General features: G+C 41.0%; 1 protein-coding gene across 1 annotated transcript in view; it reads left to right on the forward strand.

Moving 5' to 3' along the window:
* LOC122564024 (uncharacterized) overlaps positions 1–16005 on the forward strand; it is a 68295-nt gene that overhangs the window by 3896 nt on the left and 48394 nt on the right. Inside the window, exons 4-16 of the mRNA XM_087992941.1 lie at positions 1180–1551; positions 2784–2903; positions 2987–3103; positions 6343–6459; positions 6540–6665; positions 7669–7840; positions 8114–8338; positions 9788–9906; positions 9986–10125; positions 12028–12169; positions 13212–13358; positions 13832–13954; positions 14858–14980. Coding sequence (XP_087849067.1) covers positions 1180–1551; positions 2784–2903; positions 2987–3103; positions 6343–6459; positions 6540–6665; positions 7669–7840; positions 8114–8338; positions 9788–9906; positions 9986–10125; positions 12028–12169; positions 13212–13358; positions 13832–13954; positions 14858–14980 — 2043 coding nt within the window. The remainder of the gene's footprint in view (positions 1–1179; positions 1552–2783; positions 2904–2986; positions 3104–6342; positions 6460–6539; positions 6666–7668; positions 7841–8113; positions 8339–9787; positions 9907–9985; positions 10126–12027; positions 12170–13211; positions 13359–13831; positions 13955–14857; positions 14981–16005) is intronic.

The raw sequence follows: 16005 nt of genomic DNA on the forward strand, positions 1-16005 counted from the left end.
AATTTAATCTTAGAAAAACAAATGCATCGTACAAAGTAGATCTGGTTTTAAAAAGGTGTTTTAATGAAATTAGGCTCTTTCTACTAACTTTCACTTTTTGGAAATGAACAGGCTGAAATCAACACTTGGAATAAATTAATTTCCGAGACTGTGTAACTTTGTGACCTCCAACCCTCCTTTCTGCTTCTCTCCCCTGAAATCCCTGTTTTGTTTTTTTAGTCAGGGATCCTTGGCTCTGACTCCATCTTTCACTAGTGAAAGAGGTCATACTGGCCCTCCCTTCCATATTGAAACTTTATTGCTGGAACAGCACAGCAGGTCAGGCAGCATCCAGGGAACAGGAGATTCGACGTTTCGGGCACAGGCCCTTCTTCAGGAAATTTCCTGAAGAAGGGCCTGTGCCCGAAACGTCGAATCTCCTGTTCCCTGGATGCTGCCTGACCTGCTGTGCTGTTCCAGCAATAAAGTTTCAACTTTGATCTCCAGCATCTGCAGACCTCACTTTCTCCTCCCTTCCATATTTCCCACCCCCCTGCCCATGGGGAGATGACACTGCCCCATAGCAGTAGCTCACACCACCTTTTCTCACCAGTGCTGATCACTCACTACCTGATGCAGGATCTGGGTCCGTTTGCCTGAACTGCAGGGAACTTAGTGCACCCCAGTGACAAAGCACTAGTCTGCATGGGTGTGCAGAACACTTGCCCTTCTATTCAGAATTCAGAGCCATTTGACTAAGTCCAACACTTGAGGAAATAGCTGAAATCACCTTACACTAGATCCAGGGCATTTGTTCCAAACATTTCTCTCTGGGATGTGAGCATGGATTCCTTCTTCCCACATCCCTTGCTCCAATAGACTGAGGGTGGCTAAGAGCTTGATATTTGCCACTTGAGCATCTTTGTCCTCCTCACTGGACTTGTCGGTCTTCAAACAATTGGTTGTCATTACCTAGACTGAGGTGGGCCAGGGTTGTTTTTGTAGATTGCATGGAAGAGGAAGTGACTATTGATTTAAGAATTAGAATTCATAACTTTAGCTTGTGTAAAAACTACTAGCTCATAGGTCTTGTAAGGAATCTTTGGTCCAACATGTATTGCGATCTCCAAGTTTAGTACACTGTACCCAATGGTTATGCATTGATATGAAGTCAGTGTAAATACTCTTTTCCTCCCTCAGGTAACCTTACTTGCAGTCCAGGAGAGTTTACTTGTTCCAGTGGTAGATGTGTTTCCAGAGCCTTTGTCTGCAATGGGGATTATGACTGCAATGATGGAAGCGATGAAAGAAACTGTGCTCCATCTATCTGTCACCCACGGGAGTTTCATTGCAATGATTCTAAATGTATTCCCCTGGACTGGATGTGTGATGGCCATGCTGACTGTGCTGACCAGTCTGATGAATCTCCAGACCACTGCAAGCACAACACACTTCCTCCTGTGACTTGCTCTCCTGATGACATTCAATGTCGCTCTGGTGAATGCATTCACAGTAAATGGTACTGTGATGGTGATACAGATTGTAAAGATGGCAGTGATGAAATAAATTGTCGTAAGTTATCAGTTTTGCCCTTACACTTCTGCCAGTTGTGACCCTCTTTGCGGGGGAGATGTAACCCATCTCATCAAAGGATAATGATTGAAGGGAGATTGTAACTTATGAGAATGGACTTCTTTTGTTCACCATTTTTTTGTGATCTCAAGACACTTTTTTTATTTTTCTGCAGTCAGATTTTTCTTTACAAATCTTTAGGTGGCTTTATTGATTTCTACCATCTCTAGTCAGTTGTTTTTTGCTGGTGTTTTGGCTCTGATCTTTTTCCCAATGATATTTATTTTAAATCTGAAAGGAGTTGGTTAATTACACTAATGCAATGGAGTACTTCCCCTTTCTCTCCAATTCATTAAATCTCCAACTAACTGAGCAGTTACCTAGACTAAATCTATTCAGGTGTATAATGCATTTGTTCCTCTTGTCCAAAACTTTCCAAGTTAAATTTTCATGTCATTGACCAGTTTTTGAAATCCCAAATCATTGCAAAGAGTTAGATTGGGTGTTTCTGCCGCCTCAACCTCATTGAAGTTTCGCTTAAGGTGCGCATTGAAGTTAGAGCCGTCAAGATTATACTCTAACAATGACACTGATTCACCTTTCCAACTGGAGTTTGGCACAATGTGCACACTTCCAGTTATCAGTCTTGGATACTGTACTGTATAATACAGCAGTAGCCTAAATTGAGTTTAGTTCTGCATCAAATATTTGGCTCTTAATTGGCTCACTTCATGCCAAACTGGACAGTGCTTTAAGTTTTCGATCAACATCCTCAGCTGATCCGAATTGTCATTCAAATCTAGTTCAAGCATGGCTTAAACTGGAGGTTCTGTAGATCAGCATTTCATTCTCATTTGTGACTCTCTTTTTAAATGGACATATGGAATTGCTTTACAACTTATTTTAAAAATTTCTTATGCAGATTGCTACATCAGGATTTTGGGGGTATCCTATCTGTGTTGGAGAATTCAGCAAATACAGCTTGTCAAATGCGTTGTCGTTCTGCATTTGAGTTCCTTGTGCAAGTGGAGGGGGAGGGACTTCAACTGATCTCTCTGTCAGGATAGCTTATGTGAAAATAACTAAGGCTATTGGTGTCTTCAAATCCAAATCTCATTGTCAAGTAAATTTGGTAAATTCACTGCCAGAAATGTATTTAATGCTTGGACAAATCAGCATTCATATTGAAAATATTTCTGTACTAAAACAAGGAACATTGTCTTTGCTTTTAGCTCCTCTAGTCTGTAAACCAGATACTTTCCAATGTGATGGTACATGCCTTCCTGGAAACATAAAGTGTAATGGAGTTTGGGACTGTACTGATGGAAGTGATGAGGCCAGATGTGAGCGTGGTAGGTTTTAGTGTCTGGCTACAGTAACAGTCCATGTTTCAGGCTTCAGACCTCATTGTTTCACACTCTCCTCTCTGCATTAGAATGTACAGGACTCGATGACTTCAAATGCCAAAGTGGTGAATGCATAAACATATCTTTGGTGTGTAACCAACATCAAGACTGCCAGGACTGGAGTGATGAGCCCATTAAAGGATGCAGTAAGTGTTTAACTGGTGATCATGAATTCATCCTTGGCATTCTGGTTTGGTGAACATAATTGCTAATTCCTAATCTGATTTGTGATCTAACTTGCACTGGCTGCCTCCTTTGGTGTCTCAGCCTTCAACTGTTTTTTCTTAAGTTGATTGAACCATTTTAGCCATTTGCACTTTGTAAATGTGGTAGTCAGTTTACACAAAAAATCCAAATCTGTTTCTAATAGACTTGTCTGTCAATTAGCCAGGACTCAGGAATTCCTTGTGGAAGTGATACTGTGGACTTTTGTGTACTGATCTGTTATCTAAGTTAACTTTTTGAAGTTAGTATTAGCATTAATCAAAAATTTTACTTTCCCCAAACTGCACTCTTTGTTCCTTTGGTGCCCAGCAGGTTTGCTAGTTTTTGGAATTGGGTAAAAACAATGACTGCAGATGCTGGAAACCAGATTCTGGATCAGTGGTGCTGTAAGAGCACAGTAATTCAAGCAGCATCCGACGAGCAGCAAAATCAACGTTTCGGGCAAAAGCCCTTCATCAGGAATAAAGGCAGAGAGCGTGAAGCATGGAGAGATAAGCTAGAGGAGGGTGGGGGTGGGAGAGAGTAGCATAGAGTACAATAGGTCAGTGGGGGAGGAGATGAAGGTGATAGGTCAGGGAGGAGAGGGTGGAGTGGATAGGTGGAAAAGGAGCTAGGCAGGTCGGACAAGTCTGGACAGGTCAAGGGGACAGTGCGGAGCTGGAAGTTTGAAACTAGGATGAGGTGGGGGAAGTGGGAATGAGGAAGCTGTTGAAGTCCACATTGATGCCCTGGGGTTGAAGTGTTCCGAGGCAGAAGATGAGTTTTTGGAATTGCTGACTTATTTTAGATTTGGCTGCTGTACCTGTCTGTCTTGTCTCTGCTAGGAAATGTCGGTGCAGATACACCTATCCTGACACTTGTTGCAAACATTTGTTGCACTGTCCTGTCTAGTAACCTGTCCTCCTATTCAATTTGAATGATCAAGGAGAGAGACTTGCTCATTCACTGTTTTAAAAACACCTGCAGGTGATGCAGTAGTTTGGAAACTTGAGACACTTCAACTGAAGTAAAGTAATTGTCTGAAGTAACTAACATGCAAACTAGGCCTTCAAGTGCTGATGTGGAAGGTGAAACCTTCCAGGTTAAATTAAATGCACAGTCATTGTTTTTACCTCTACTCATTGATTTTAACCCTACTGCAAATCCTCTTGCAAGGATGCCTGCCTTGAAGTTTTCCTCCTCTCTACAAGAATCTGAGTCCCCCTCCCACTGCAACTCCCAGGTCATTTCCTCCGCCCTGAAGCTCTTCAATCCTACCTGCCTATCTTCCTTTCCACCTATCCACTCCACCCTCTCCTCCCTGACCTATCACCTTCATCCCCTCCCCCACTCACCTATTGTACTCTATGCTACTCTCTCCCCACCCCCACCCTCCTCTAGCTTATCTCTCCATGCTTCAGGCTCACTGCCTTTATTCCTGATGAAGGGCTTTTGCCCAAAACATTGATTTCAAAGCTCCTTGGATGCTGCCTGAACTGCTGTGCTCTTCCAGCACCACTAATCCAGAATCTGGTTTCCAGCATCTGCAGTCATTGTTTTTACCTAAATTAAATGCACTCCTATTAAAGACAGTTCCTGAGTTTGTACTGAGACTGCATGAGCAAGCAGTGAAAGATCTTCAATAGGAATCGTTTCTGAAAGAAGCCCCACTTTTTTATCATCTTGAAATGAAGATGAACGTGACTGTCAGCTTGAACCTAAATATTGGCTAGGTTTCACTAACTTTTTAGGCTTTAGTGTCTGATTTGGGCATATGCTTCCAGAATCCATTTTGGTCATGTACGAATCTCATCACTTTACTGGCAGCAATCTCTAGGTCAGGCAGCATCTGAAGAAAAATCAGTTAATGCTTCAGGTCCTGAGGAAGGGTCACTGCAGCCAAAACATTAACTCTGACTTATTGCAGCAGATGCTGCAGACTTGAGCTTTTCCCGCAACTTCTGTTTTTAATGTACATCATCTTCAGTTCTCGGTTTTTATGGGGTAGTAATGCCAGGTTAGGTTTGTCTCTCGTTTCTGGGAAATGCCTTGGCATCAGCTGATGTGGAAAGTTGACCATGTTGTATCTGTAGTGGAACAGTACAACTAGGCCCAGAGTAGGTACCAGGAACATTAGTGTACTATTGCCAGAATATTGTCAGGGCCCATGGCCTTTGCATAAATGAGTGAAGATACTGGTTCTCAATCACTGGAGTGAGCAGAAGTTTGGCTGAAGACTGCTATGGTGATATTGGGAAGGTCTGGAGGCTGAAATGATTATCCATTCATTAAACTGGCACTGGTTGCAAATGTTTTATCTGACCTCTTGCACTAATATGCTGGGCTTCCCCATCTTTGAATAACTTGTGGAGCCACCTCCTGTTCTTAGTATTTTTTTTAAATTGTCTACTTTCAATGACTAGACTGAAGAGCTTAGATTTTGATCAGTTCATCACTTAGCCCACTGAGTGCATTTGTACATCAACAGCATAAGCAGTCTTTTGTAACCTCCATCAGGTTGCCATCTCCCTTTTTTGGTATGTCTGGTGCTGCTCTGGCACACTATCCTACATTCTTTTGTTGAGAGTTGATCCCTGAAGTTCAAATTTTCAGGTTATCTAACTTCTGTCTGAGAAATTAGGTTTGAGCAATTCAAGCTGTCCCTGACTTTGATTGGATTGAAGATTCTTTAGACGAATGGTTTTTGGGCATGCTGTGCTTTTTTAAACTAGCCTGAGCTCGAAGAAAAAGACAGTATATAATTTGGTTCCTAGGTTATTTAGATAGCACTCAGATGCTCCTCTAAGCATTTGTGTGCTTTCAACTTTTAAGATCCCAACTAAAACATAACTTTGGTTAATTAAGCAAGTTGTTCCTCCTTGAACAATGGAACTCAGACTTACTTTTGCATATAAAACTTAAAAGATTTGAATATCTATAAACATTAGCCATGTAATAGAGTTCTTCTATAATGTGGGGCTGCACAAGAATACAACCATCACATTATCAGAAAAAAATTATGCTTTGGTGTAATTGTTACTGTCAACACCCTTTTTTTTTAAAAAAAAAAGGTTCATGCCTTAAAGTTTTCCCAATTCATCAATTGCATTATAGCATCCTTACTGTTGGGAGTAAGGTTGAACAAGTGGAGGCATTGACATCTGGATTTCTCCTTTTTCAGATGTGAATGAATGTTTACTGAATAATGGGGGCTGCTCTCACAACTGCACTGATCTCATAATTGGTTACAAATGTGAATGTCCTGCAGGCTTTAAACTGTCTAAGGAGACTTGCATAGGTAAGTTCCAAAATCCAGCTAATGTAAAATGAGATCACCTTCAAAGATTGAAGCAAAACTCATTAATCTACTTTGTCCAGATATCGACGAATGTCAAATTCCTGAAACCTGCAGTCAAATTTGCATCAATTCGGAAGGTAGCTACAAGTGTGAATGCCACCAAGGATATCATATGGATCCAGCTAATGGGATTTGCAAGGCAGTTGGCAAGTACAACCCACTGCTTATATTAGAAACTTTCAAACTCTTTGGCCCACCCAAGTTTCTACCTATTTGGAAGCTTCATTCTTGGAGCCTGAAAACTTCACTGTCGCCAGCTAAGTTTCATGTTGGCTCATCAGTGTAAATTTTGTCATTGAGGTATCTTAAAGATTTATGATCTGGAGACATTGACCTCACTTCCCTCAAATATAAATCTCAGATAGAATTTGCATTTGAAATATGGTGACATTAGAATTGAGCAAGAATAGGTGATTTTGGTCAACTTTAATTCTGCTCTCATTAAGATTACTGCTGTCATTTCCGCTCCTTTCAGGTGTTCCTTTAAGTCATGAAATCAAAATTGCTCACTCCCTCCTGTTGTCTCCAACACACCTGCACAGTAAAGGTAGTGATGGTGTAGAAGGTGGCCATTTTGGGCCCTTGTCTTGATACTGCAGGCAGTGCTGCTCATTTGAAGAGCCAAGCAAGTTCCCACTTTATTCACAGCCTTTTTTGTTTTTAAAAAAAATCCAATACACTAATGCCTGATATTTTTTTTTAAACCTGCCTCCACCTCCCTCCCTTCCCCACAGTGCATTCCAAACCCTAATGACTCATTCTTTAATAAACTTCCTCTTCCCCCCCCCCCCCCCCCCCCCCCCCCCCCCCCCCCCCCCCACAAATCACTTTAAATCTCTGCCCTCCAGTTAGATGCTCTTTTTTTTGTAGCAGCTCCCACCTGCAACTCTGGCACAGTTTTCTAAAGTCAAACTGTCCTACTTTCAATCAGCAACTGACTATTCTCCCCCCGGAATCATTGAAATGTTTGTCCTCTGTCCAACACAATTTAACATGGCTGCCAGGCTATGTCGGCTGCAGTCTTAATTTAGTTTATTTTTGAAAACCCACTTTTCTAGTTTGTCTTTTTAGTATCTCCCATTGTTGACCTCTTCCTAAACGAATGTTGCACTGGCATTTTGCTTTCTAACCTGTTTCTTGCTAACTTAGGGAAAGAACCTTATTTGATCTTCACTAATCGACATGACATCCGGAAACTAGGACTGCATCACCATGAGTATTCTCAGGTGGCTGTACAGTTGAGAAATGTTGTAGCATTGGATGCTGACATTGCTGAACAAAGAATTTACTGGGCTGATGTGGGACACCAGGCAATTTTCAGGTGAAGCACTGCAAGAATTTAATAAGTCTAAAACTAACTTGGACTACAGTTAAAACTGTTCTGGGATTTTAACAAAGGTTTCTTAATTTACTGTAACAGTTAAATATTTGCTTTTGAAGACTGATTCTGTGGTAACCTTGCAAATACTGACACTTTGTCATAAGTTGCTTGAGGTTTTAAAGAAAAGCTTGCTACTATTAAAGTCTTCAATTTCATTTGTTGTGTAGAAATGAAGTGACAGCTCAAGGTAACTAATCCTATTATCCTGTTTAGTATGTCCATTAATGAATGGAAAGACCAAGCTGGCCCATCTGTGGTAGTCAGAGATCTAGACACCCCTGTGGGGATTGCTGTTGACTGGATTTACAAACACATCTACTGGACTGATGGTAGGACTAAAGCTATATCTGTTGCAACACTTGATGGAACCAGAGGAACCATTCTCTTTAACACTGACCTAAAAGAGCCAGCATCTATAGAAGTCGATCCATTATCTGGGTACAGTATTACTTCAGTTTTAGTTTATTTGGTACTGGACTTAAAATTTCACTTTTTATACCAAGTGTTCTCATGGTAATCACAGTAAATGCTAATCTACCAAACTAGTTCAGATGTTTAAACATAACTCTCCAAACTTCCTGCATGTGCACGTTAAAAACTATTGGATATACTGCTTTGACTGATGTGAAATTGAAGAATGTAAATGGGGAAGTGATACAATTGGACATAATGAACATTGAAAAATCCACTGGCTTCCATAAGCCAGGAGTTGGGTATGTTCTCATATATATTAAAAATAAATTGCCATGAGATAGGAACAGAATTAAGCCATTCGGTCCACTGACTCTGCTCCAACACTGGATGATGGCTGTGTTCCTTAACTTGCGTTCTCCTAACTTCACCCTTGATTCCACTTTACTAATCAAGAAACTCTGTCCTAAATGTAGTCAATGATTTGACCTCCAAATGGCATTAAGTTCCACAGGTTAACCAGCCTCTAGCAGATGAAAGTCCTAATTTCCCTTCCAAAGGGTTGTCCCTTCACAGACAATGCATTCAGGTCCTAGTCTCTTCACTAATGAAAAACTCTCCACATCCAGGCCCCTTAGTATTCTGTTTCAATGAATTCCACAACCCCTATGCTTCAAATAGAGTACTCCACCTTTCCTCATGTGACAGGCCCTTCATCCCTGGGATCATTCTTTTAAACTTTCTTTGGAACCCTTTCCGAGGTCAGCATATCCTTAAGGTACAGTGCCCAAACCTGACTTGTGTTCCAAATGTGGTTTGACTAGAGCCTTGTACAACCTTAATAGTATGCATTTTCTGCCCTTGTAATGTTTAGCATTCATTTTGATGGCCTAGAATACATTTGCCTTTCTACCTGCCAACTGAACCAGCATGCTATTAAAAGGTAGTCTCTATTCTTCCCAGCAAAGTGCATAACCTCACACACTCTCACTATTCGATCTGGCACTTTGCCCATTCTGTCCTAGCCTGTCTAAACCTTATGCAGCCTCCCTCCTTCCTCCAACACTCTTCCTCCATGTATCTTTGTCTAATATAAAGTTGGGCTTTGAGGTTATACTTGCATCCCTCTAAATTAGCTTATGCAGAAAATTTTTGTTAATCAAATGGAATTATGCTACTGTTGCTTAGTCACTTGGTCAAACTCCTGAGCTCCTGTCACTGTGGTTCACCACAACTTTGAAGGAAATTAGGGATGGGAAATAAATGGAGTCATTCATACCTGCATCTCATGAAGAAATGAACTTTCACTAGTTGACTTGTGTTCAGTCTGCAATGGATGTCAAGCCCAAATAATTCTAGTGTACTTGTATTAATTCAAATTTGAGGAATTGCTTTTTAGTGAGCCAATTGTATCCAGGTACAATGATTAAAGCTCCAACGCAGGTTGCATCAGTCTTTATTTTTGTCTTTTTTAAGGTTTGTTTACTGGTCAGACTGTGGTGAGCCAGCAAAGATAGAAAAATCCGGAATGAATGGTGTGGGTCGACAGCTCCTTGTCACTGGAGGGATTCAGCAGCCAAATGGAATTGCACTTGGTTTGTGATAACTCCTCTTGAAACCTTGTTCAGTGCCTTCAATAACCAACCTTGAATGAGTGGTTTTTGTTGCCTCCAGATCTCGTGAAAAGCCGCCTCTATTGGATTGACTCCAAGCTACACATGTTGTCCAGTATTGATCTCAATGGTCAGGATAGAAGGATAGTCCTGCAGTCAAAAGAATTCCTTGCTCATTCATTTGCCATTTCAGTATTTCAGGTGAGATGAAATGTTTTAAAAATGCATGTTTAAAAAATAGCTTGCCTGCAGAATGTTTGGTTAATATTGAACGTGAGGAACTGGTATGTCTATTGTTGAATTTCCACCTTGTGATCGCTCTTATCCAGGGAGGTAATACTATAACATGAAGCACACCAGGTTTACTTAGATCCATAAAATAAGATGTTTGTGTTGTAATTCTAGAATGTGCAGTAATTGTGGAAGGTTTCACTTTTACCTGGGATATGAACAAAGCTGCAGTTGCTTGATACTTGGAATCCTATGAAGAAGTAATATCCTAGTTCAAAAATGTTTTGACCCTCTTGCTTTCAGGCTAACTGATATCTGCAGTTCCTCTTTATGTGGAACTGAAACCCCTATTCAGTTGGATGCAACGTCTCTCTGCCATCTGTTCCGTATATGAGTCGTAGAGTCAGATGTACAGCATGGAAACAGACCCCTTGGTCCATCCTGTTAATGCAGACCAGATATCCCAACCTAATCTAGTCCCACCTGCCACCACCTGGCCCATATCCCTCCAAACCCTTCCTATTCATATACCCATCCAAATGCCTTTTAAATGTCGCAATTGTACCAGCCTCCAGCTCATTCCATACACATACCACCCTTTGCATGAAAAAGTTGCCCCTTAGGTCTTTTTTTTTTTTTTATCTTTCCCCTCACCCTAAACCTATGCCCTCTAGTTCTGGACTCCCTGACCCCAGGGAAAAGACTCTGCCTATTTATCCTATCCATGCCCCTCATAATTTTGTAAATCTCTAAGGTCACCCCCTCAGCCTCCTCCTGTCCAGGGAAAACAGCCCCAGCCTGTTCAGCCTCTCCCTGTAGCTCAGATCCTCCAACCCTGGCAACATCCTTGTAAATCTTTTCTAAACCCTTTCAAGTTTCACAACATCTTTCCGATAGGAGGGAGACCAGAATTCCACGCAATATTCCAACAGTGGCCTAACCAATGTCCTGTACAGCCGCAACATGACCTCCCAACTCTGTACTCAATATTCTGCTTCCCTTTATTGGTCATACCAAACGCTAATTTCACTATCCTATCTACCTGCAACTCCACTTTCAAGGAGCTATGAACCTGCACTCCAAGGTCTTTGTTCAGCAATAGTCCCTAGGACCTTACCATTCAGTGTATAAGTGCTGCTAAGATGTGCTTTCCCAAAAATGCAGCACCTCTCATTTATCTGAATTAAACTCCATCTGCCACTTCTCAGTCCATTGGCCCATCTGGTCCAGATCCTGTTGTAATCTGAGGTAACCCTCTTCGCTGTCCACTACACCTCCAATTTTGGTGTTATCTGCAAACTTACTAACTGTACCTCTTGTGCTCGCATCCAAATCATTTATGTAAACTACCAAAAAGTAGAGGGCCCAGCACCGATCCATGTGGCACTCCACTGGTCACAGGCCTCCAGTCTGAAAAACAACCCTCCACCACCATCCTCTGTCTTCTACCTTTGAGCCAGTTCTGTATCCAAATGGCTAGTTCTCCCTGTGTTCCATGTAATCTAACCTTGCTAATCAGGCTCTCATTCCCCATGGGAGACTAAGTTCAGGTAACCTTTATTGTGACCCAACTTTCTTACAGTCTCCGATCCCCCTAGCAAAAAGGTATAGAAAAAGAAGCTGCTGCTGTTGACCCACTGATGCTGAACCTCCGATTTATTTGGGATTCTGCAGATACTTTGTAGGTTCAATTGCTTTTGAAGATCAATGGTTTTTCATGTAAAATATCAACCAACTGCACAAGGGTTTCCTGCCCTCTGCCCTCCTCCGCCGCCCCCCCCCCCCCCCGTGCATAACTTTGTATTGGGTGGAGCAGAGGGCAAATGTCATTAGAATAAATTTGGTTAATGAGCAGAAATATTTCCGTTTCAGGATAGTGTCTTCTGGATTGATGATGAAAATGAAGCTATTCATGAAGCCAACAAGTTCACTGGAGGAAATCTTGTAACTTTGGTTTCTAATCTGAATGGACCTAGAGATTTCATTATTTATCATGAGTTGGTGCAGCCATCAGGTAAGCTTTGGCTGTCTTTATAGAGATGAGTTTTGTATAAAAACTGTTTTAATAGCTGTTGCTTTTCCTTTTTTTAATATCTAGACTAGACTTTTTTGGCTTTTGCTTTGTTGACCTAATTTTGTAAAGCTTAACCAGTGTCTCCAAGAATCAGTCACCATGGGGCAGGAAGAATGGGCACTGTTCATTGGCTTTTGGTGCTATTTTACAATTTTGTGGAGAGAATGCAACAATATTGCCAGCATCTCCCATGTAACTTGGAAGTTGTGTCAATGCAACACAAGTTATAAAACCTTTTTTCATGAAGGTAAGGAACAGGAGGCCATTAAGCTCCTCCAGCCTAATCCACTAATTGACAGGATCATGCTAATCTCATACTCCCGTGTCCACTTCCTGCATTTTCCATAGCTTTTGTTCCCCTCCTGATTTGAGTTTAATTCTTCTGCCTTGAATATAAACAAAGAACCTGCCACAGATGTGGGATCCCGGTTTCAAAGACAGCTCCTTGTGGGAATTGTTCTTTCACAGTCTTAGATTGACACCCCTCTGTCCTGAGACTGCACCCTCTGGTCCCAGATGGGTCCCATCAGGGGAAACATCCTCAGCATTTACCCAGTCAAGGCCCCTAAGAATCCAATTATGTTTCAATGAGATCATTACCCCTCATTCTTAACTCATGAGTCTCAATACTAGGGGCTATCCACTTAAACATTCTTTAAACTACCTCTATTGAAATAGTTTCCATAAGGGACCAAAACTTGTGGCGTAGCAGTAATGTGTTGATGAGCAATCCAGATCCAGACTCACTAATGGCATGGGTTGAAATCTCCCTGCAGCAATTGTTTAAATTTCAATTGTTAAATCTGGAACGTAAAGTTAATTCAGTAATAATGGCTATCATTGCTGCAGAACTCATCTGGTTCACTTGTGTCCTGTTTTGGAGATATTCATTGAATTTGTGACAAGTGGTTATTTAAGTTTGTAGTCTACATTGATCAACATTCAATTTTACATCTCTTGACTTGAACTTTTTCATCTGTAGGAAGAAACTGGTGTGATATAGATACTAAAAGTAGAAGTTGTGAATACATGTGTGTACCTGCTCCTCAAGTTAGCAGTTTTTCCAAGAGATCTACCTGCATATGTCCACCTGGAATGATGCTAGAGGATGGGTGGTACTGTAAAACAGGTATGTATAGCTCTGCAGAATCCTTCTTTTGAAGGAAGACATAATGGCCTGGAGGACAAGTGACATGGTATAAATAGCTTGTTCAGAAAACGTTAACTCATTCTGAAATCTACTCTTATTTCTTAATCAAAACCCTGGTCGCAATCTGTGAACAGTTCTAACGAATTGATGGAATAAAAAATGTTGAAGCTCAGTAAGAAATTTTCAAACATTGTACATGTCTTCAGTTTGCACCTGCTTGGGAGACTTTACTTTGTCTCAGTTGAAGTATTTAGCATAACCTTTATGTAGAATCTTTCTGTAGCCCAGATCCTTGATCCAGCTTTTACCAAAGATGGCAAAAACTTTGCTAGAAGCTGCTACAGCAAAATGAGATTTCTGCCAACTTGCTTGATCTGTTTATCATAAATTTGCTTCAGGTAGCCTGGATGTGCTCTAAACTGTTTTTTAAGACTCTGGTTTATAATTGTTAGGTAATGTGACCTGTAAGCCATCTGAGTTTATGTGCCCAAGTGGGAAATGCATCCCTGGACGATGGTTATGTGATGGTAATGCTGACTGTAAATATGGGTCTGATGAAAGCCCTGAAATATGTTGTAAGTATCCATGGTTTCTGAATGGAGTGGTTGCATTTAGTAACTCATCTCAGTAATGGGAATACTTGTCTATCAGAACAATCTGTAAAAATGTTTCATTTAACACAATTGCTAACCCAATTGACTAACTGGGAATGTTCTTTATAAAGTGAGTGTCTAATATATTGACTGAAATGTGATTTACATTTGTTAACACAAGTGTTTCTAAAGCATGGTTTTTCTATGTGGGATTGCAGAAGAATACAACCATCTTATATAAGAACTACCTGTACAGTCTATAGCTCTTTTGGTTTTTTGTTTTGCTTAATGAATTGCCTTAAAGCATAAGACGTCAACCTTTTTAATTTCTGCTGAGTGAGTGCAGAATTTGGCACACTAAAGTAACATTACATTACTCCAGCAGGTGACATACTGCAGAGCTTTCAAATAACTAGTTAAGTTCAATATCTGGGTCACTCAGCTGTCAGATTGAGACTTGCTGAACAGATATAACTTCCAGTATTCATGAATCAAACTTTTCAAATCAAATTGCTAGAAAAACTCTGCAGGTCTGACAGCCTCTGGAGGGAACACAGTAAATGTTTTGGTTCCGGGGCAACTTCTGCTTTCCCTTAGTTTTTCCAGCAGTTTGATCTCCACTGCAACTGTTCATTTGTTTTTTTTTTTTTTGGATTGCAACTTGATTTGTTTACTGTCCAGATCAGAATCCTATCTGTAGAAATGAGTCCAACAGTAATCTATTGAATCTTGATGGGTCTCTACCAAGATGTTGCCTTTGTAGATAATGGCACTTTGATAAAAATCTCCACCAGAAGCTTGGTTTTTGCTGTGATTTTGCTTTTCCTAGTCTTTTTGGTATTTTGATTTGTCTAAATTCTTATGACCTAGTGTTTTTTTTTTCAGATGTGAAAATGTGCCAACTCCATGAAATAAGCTGTGGCCCTGGATCATCCCAATGCATTCCTGTCTCTTGGAGATGTGATGGTGAACAGGACTGTGAAAATGGTGGTGATGAGGAGGATTGTGGTAAGTCCAGTTTAATTAAAAATTGCTCCATCTTCCTAAAGCAGACAAAGGTAACCCTGAACTGCAGGAGCTAGGAGCAAACGCTAGATTGTAATCTAGCAATTTAGTTGAAGTCTAGGTATCATTCTGATGAAACTACACTCTTTTCTCCCTGGCTAATATCCTTGTGTGGGGCCCAAATCTTGGTGCTCCAGGTGTGGTCAAATTTTTGGGAAACCGAAATGTAGCAGGGCCTGGAGACTGCAGTGAAAGTAAAGGGTTTATACAAGCTGGTTGCATTCATTGCTTTGTAAAAGCTGGAAAGTACTTGGTTGTCATTTATAAATGTACAACACAGAAACACTCTTGGGTCCAACACTTCGATGTCCACCATATTTCCTAATCTGATCCCACTTGCCCTATATCCTTCAACCCTTCTTATTCACATTATAAATCTTCCTTTTTTTTTTTAAATGTTTGTACCAGCCTCCCCACTTCCTCCTGGCAGCTCACTTCATACATGCGCCACCTCTACATGGAAAAACTTGCTCCTTGGGTCCTTTTTTTATCTTCCCTGATCTTAAAACCTTTGCCCTCTAGTTCTGGACTTCTCCTCTCCTCCAACCCCATCCCCCGGTGCCTTTTTTCCATGCCCCTAATTTTATAAACTTCTGGTTTTGCTCCAGGGAAAATAGCCCCAGCCTATTCAGTTTCTCCTTTAGTTCAAATCCTCCAAACCTGGCCACATCCTTAAATCTTTTCTGAACCCTTTGAAGTTTCGCAACATCCTTTTTGAATAGGCCGGAGACCAGAATTGCACGCACTACAGTGGCTGAACTGATGTCCTGGACAGCCATAACATGACCTCTCAACTCTTTATTGGCTAGAGCATCAACTATAAGAAAGCATACTAAACACATTCACTATCCTATCTACCTGTCACTATTTTCAAGGAACAATGAACCTGCACTCCAAGGGTTTTGTTTTTCAGCAACACTTTCCCCAGGGGCTTATCATTAAGTGTATAAGTCCTGCCCTGATTTGTC

Source organism: Chiloscyllium plagiosum, unplaced genomic scaffold, assembly GCF_037043375.1.
Source record: "Chiloscyllium plagiosum isolate Xiang-an unplaced genomic scaffold, Cpla_swu_hap1 HiC_scaffold_2, whole genome shotgun sequence".
Classification (NCBI taxonomy): Eukaryota; Metazoa; Chordata; class Chondrichthyes; order Orectolobiformes; family Hemiscylliidae; genus Chiloscyllium; species Chiloscyllium plagiosum.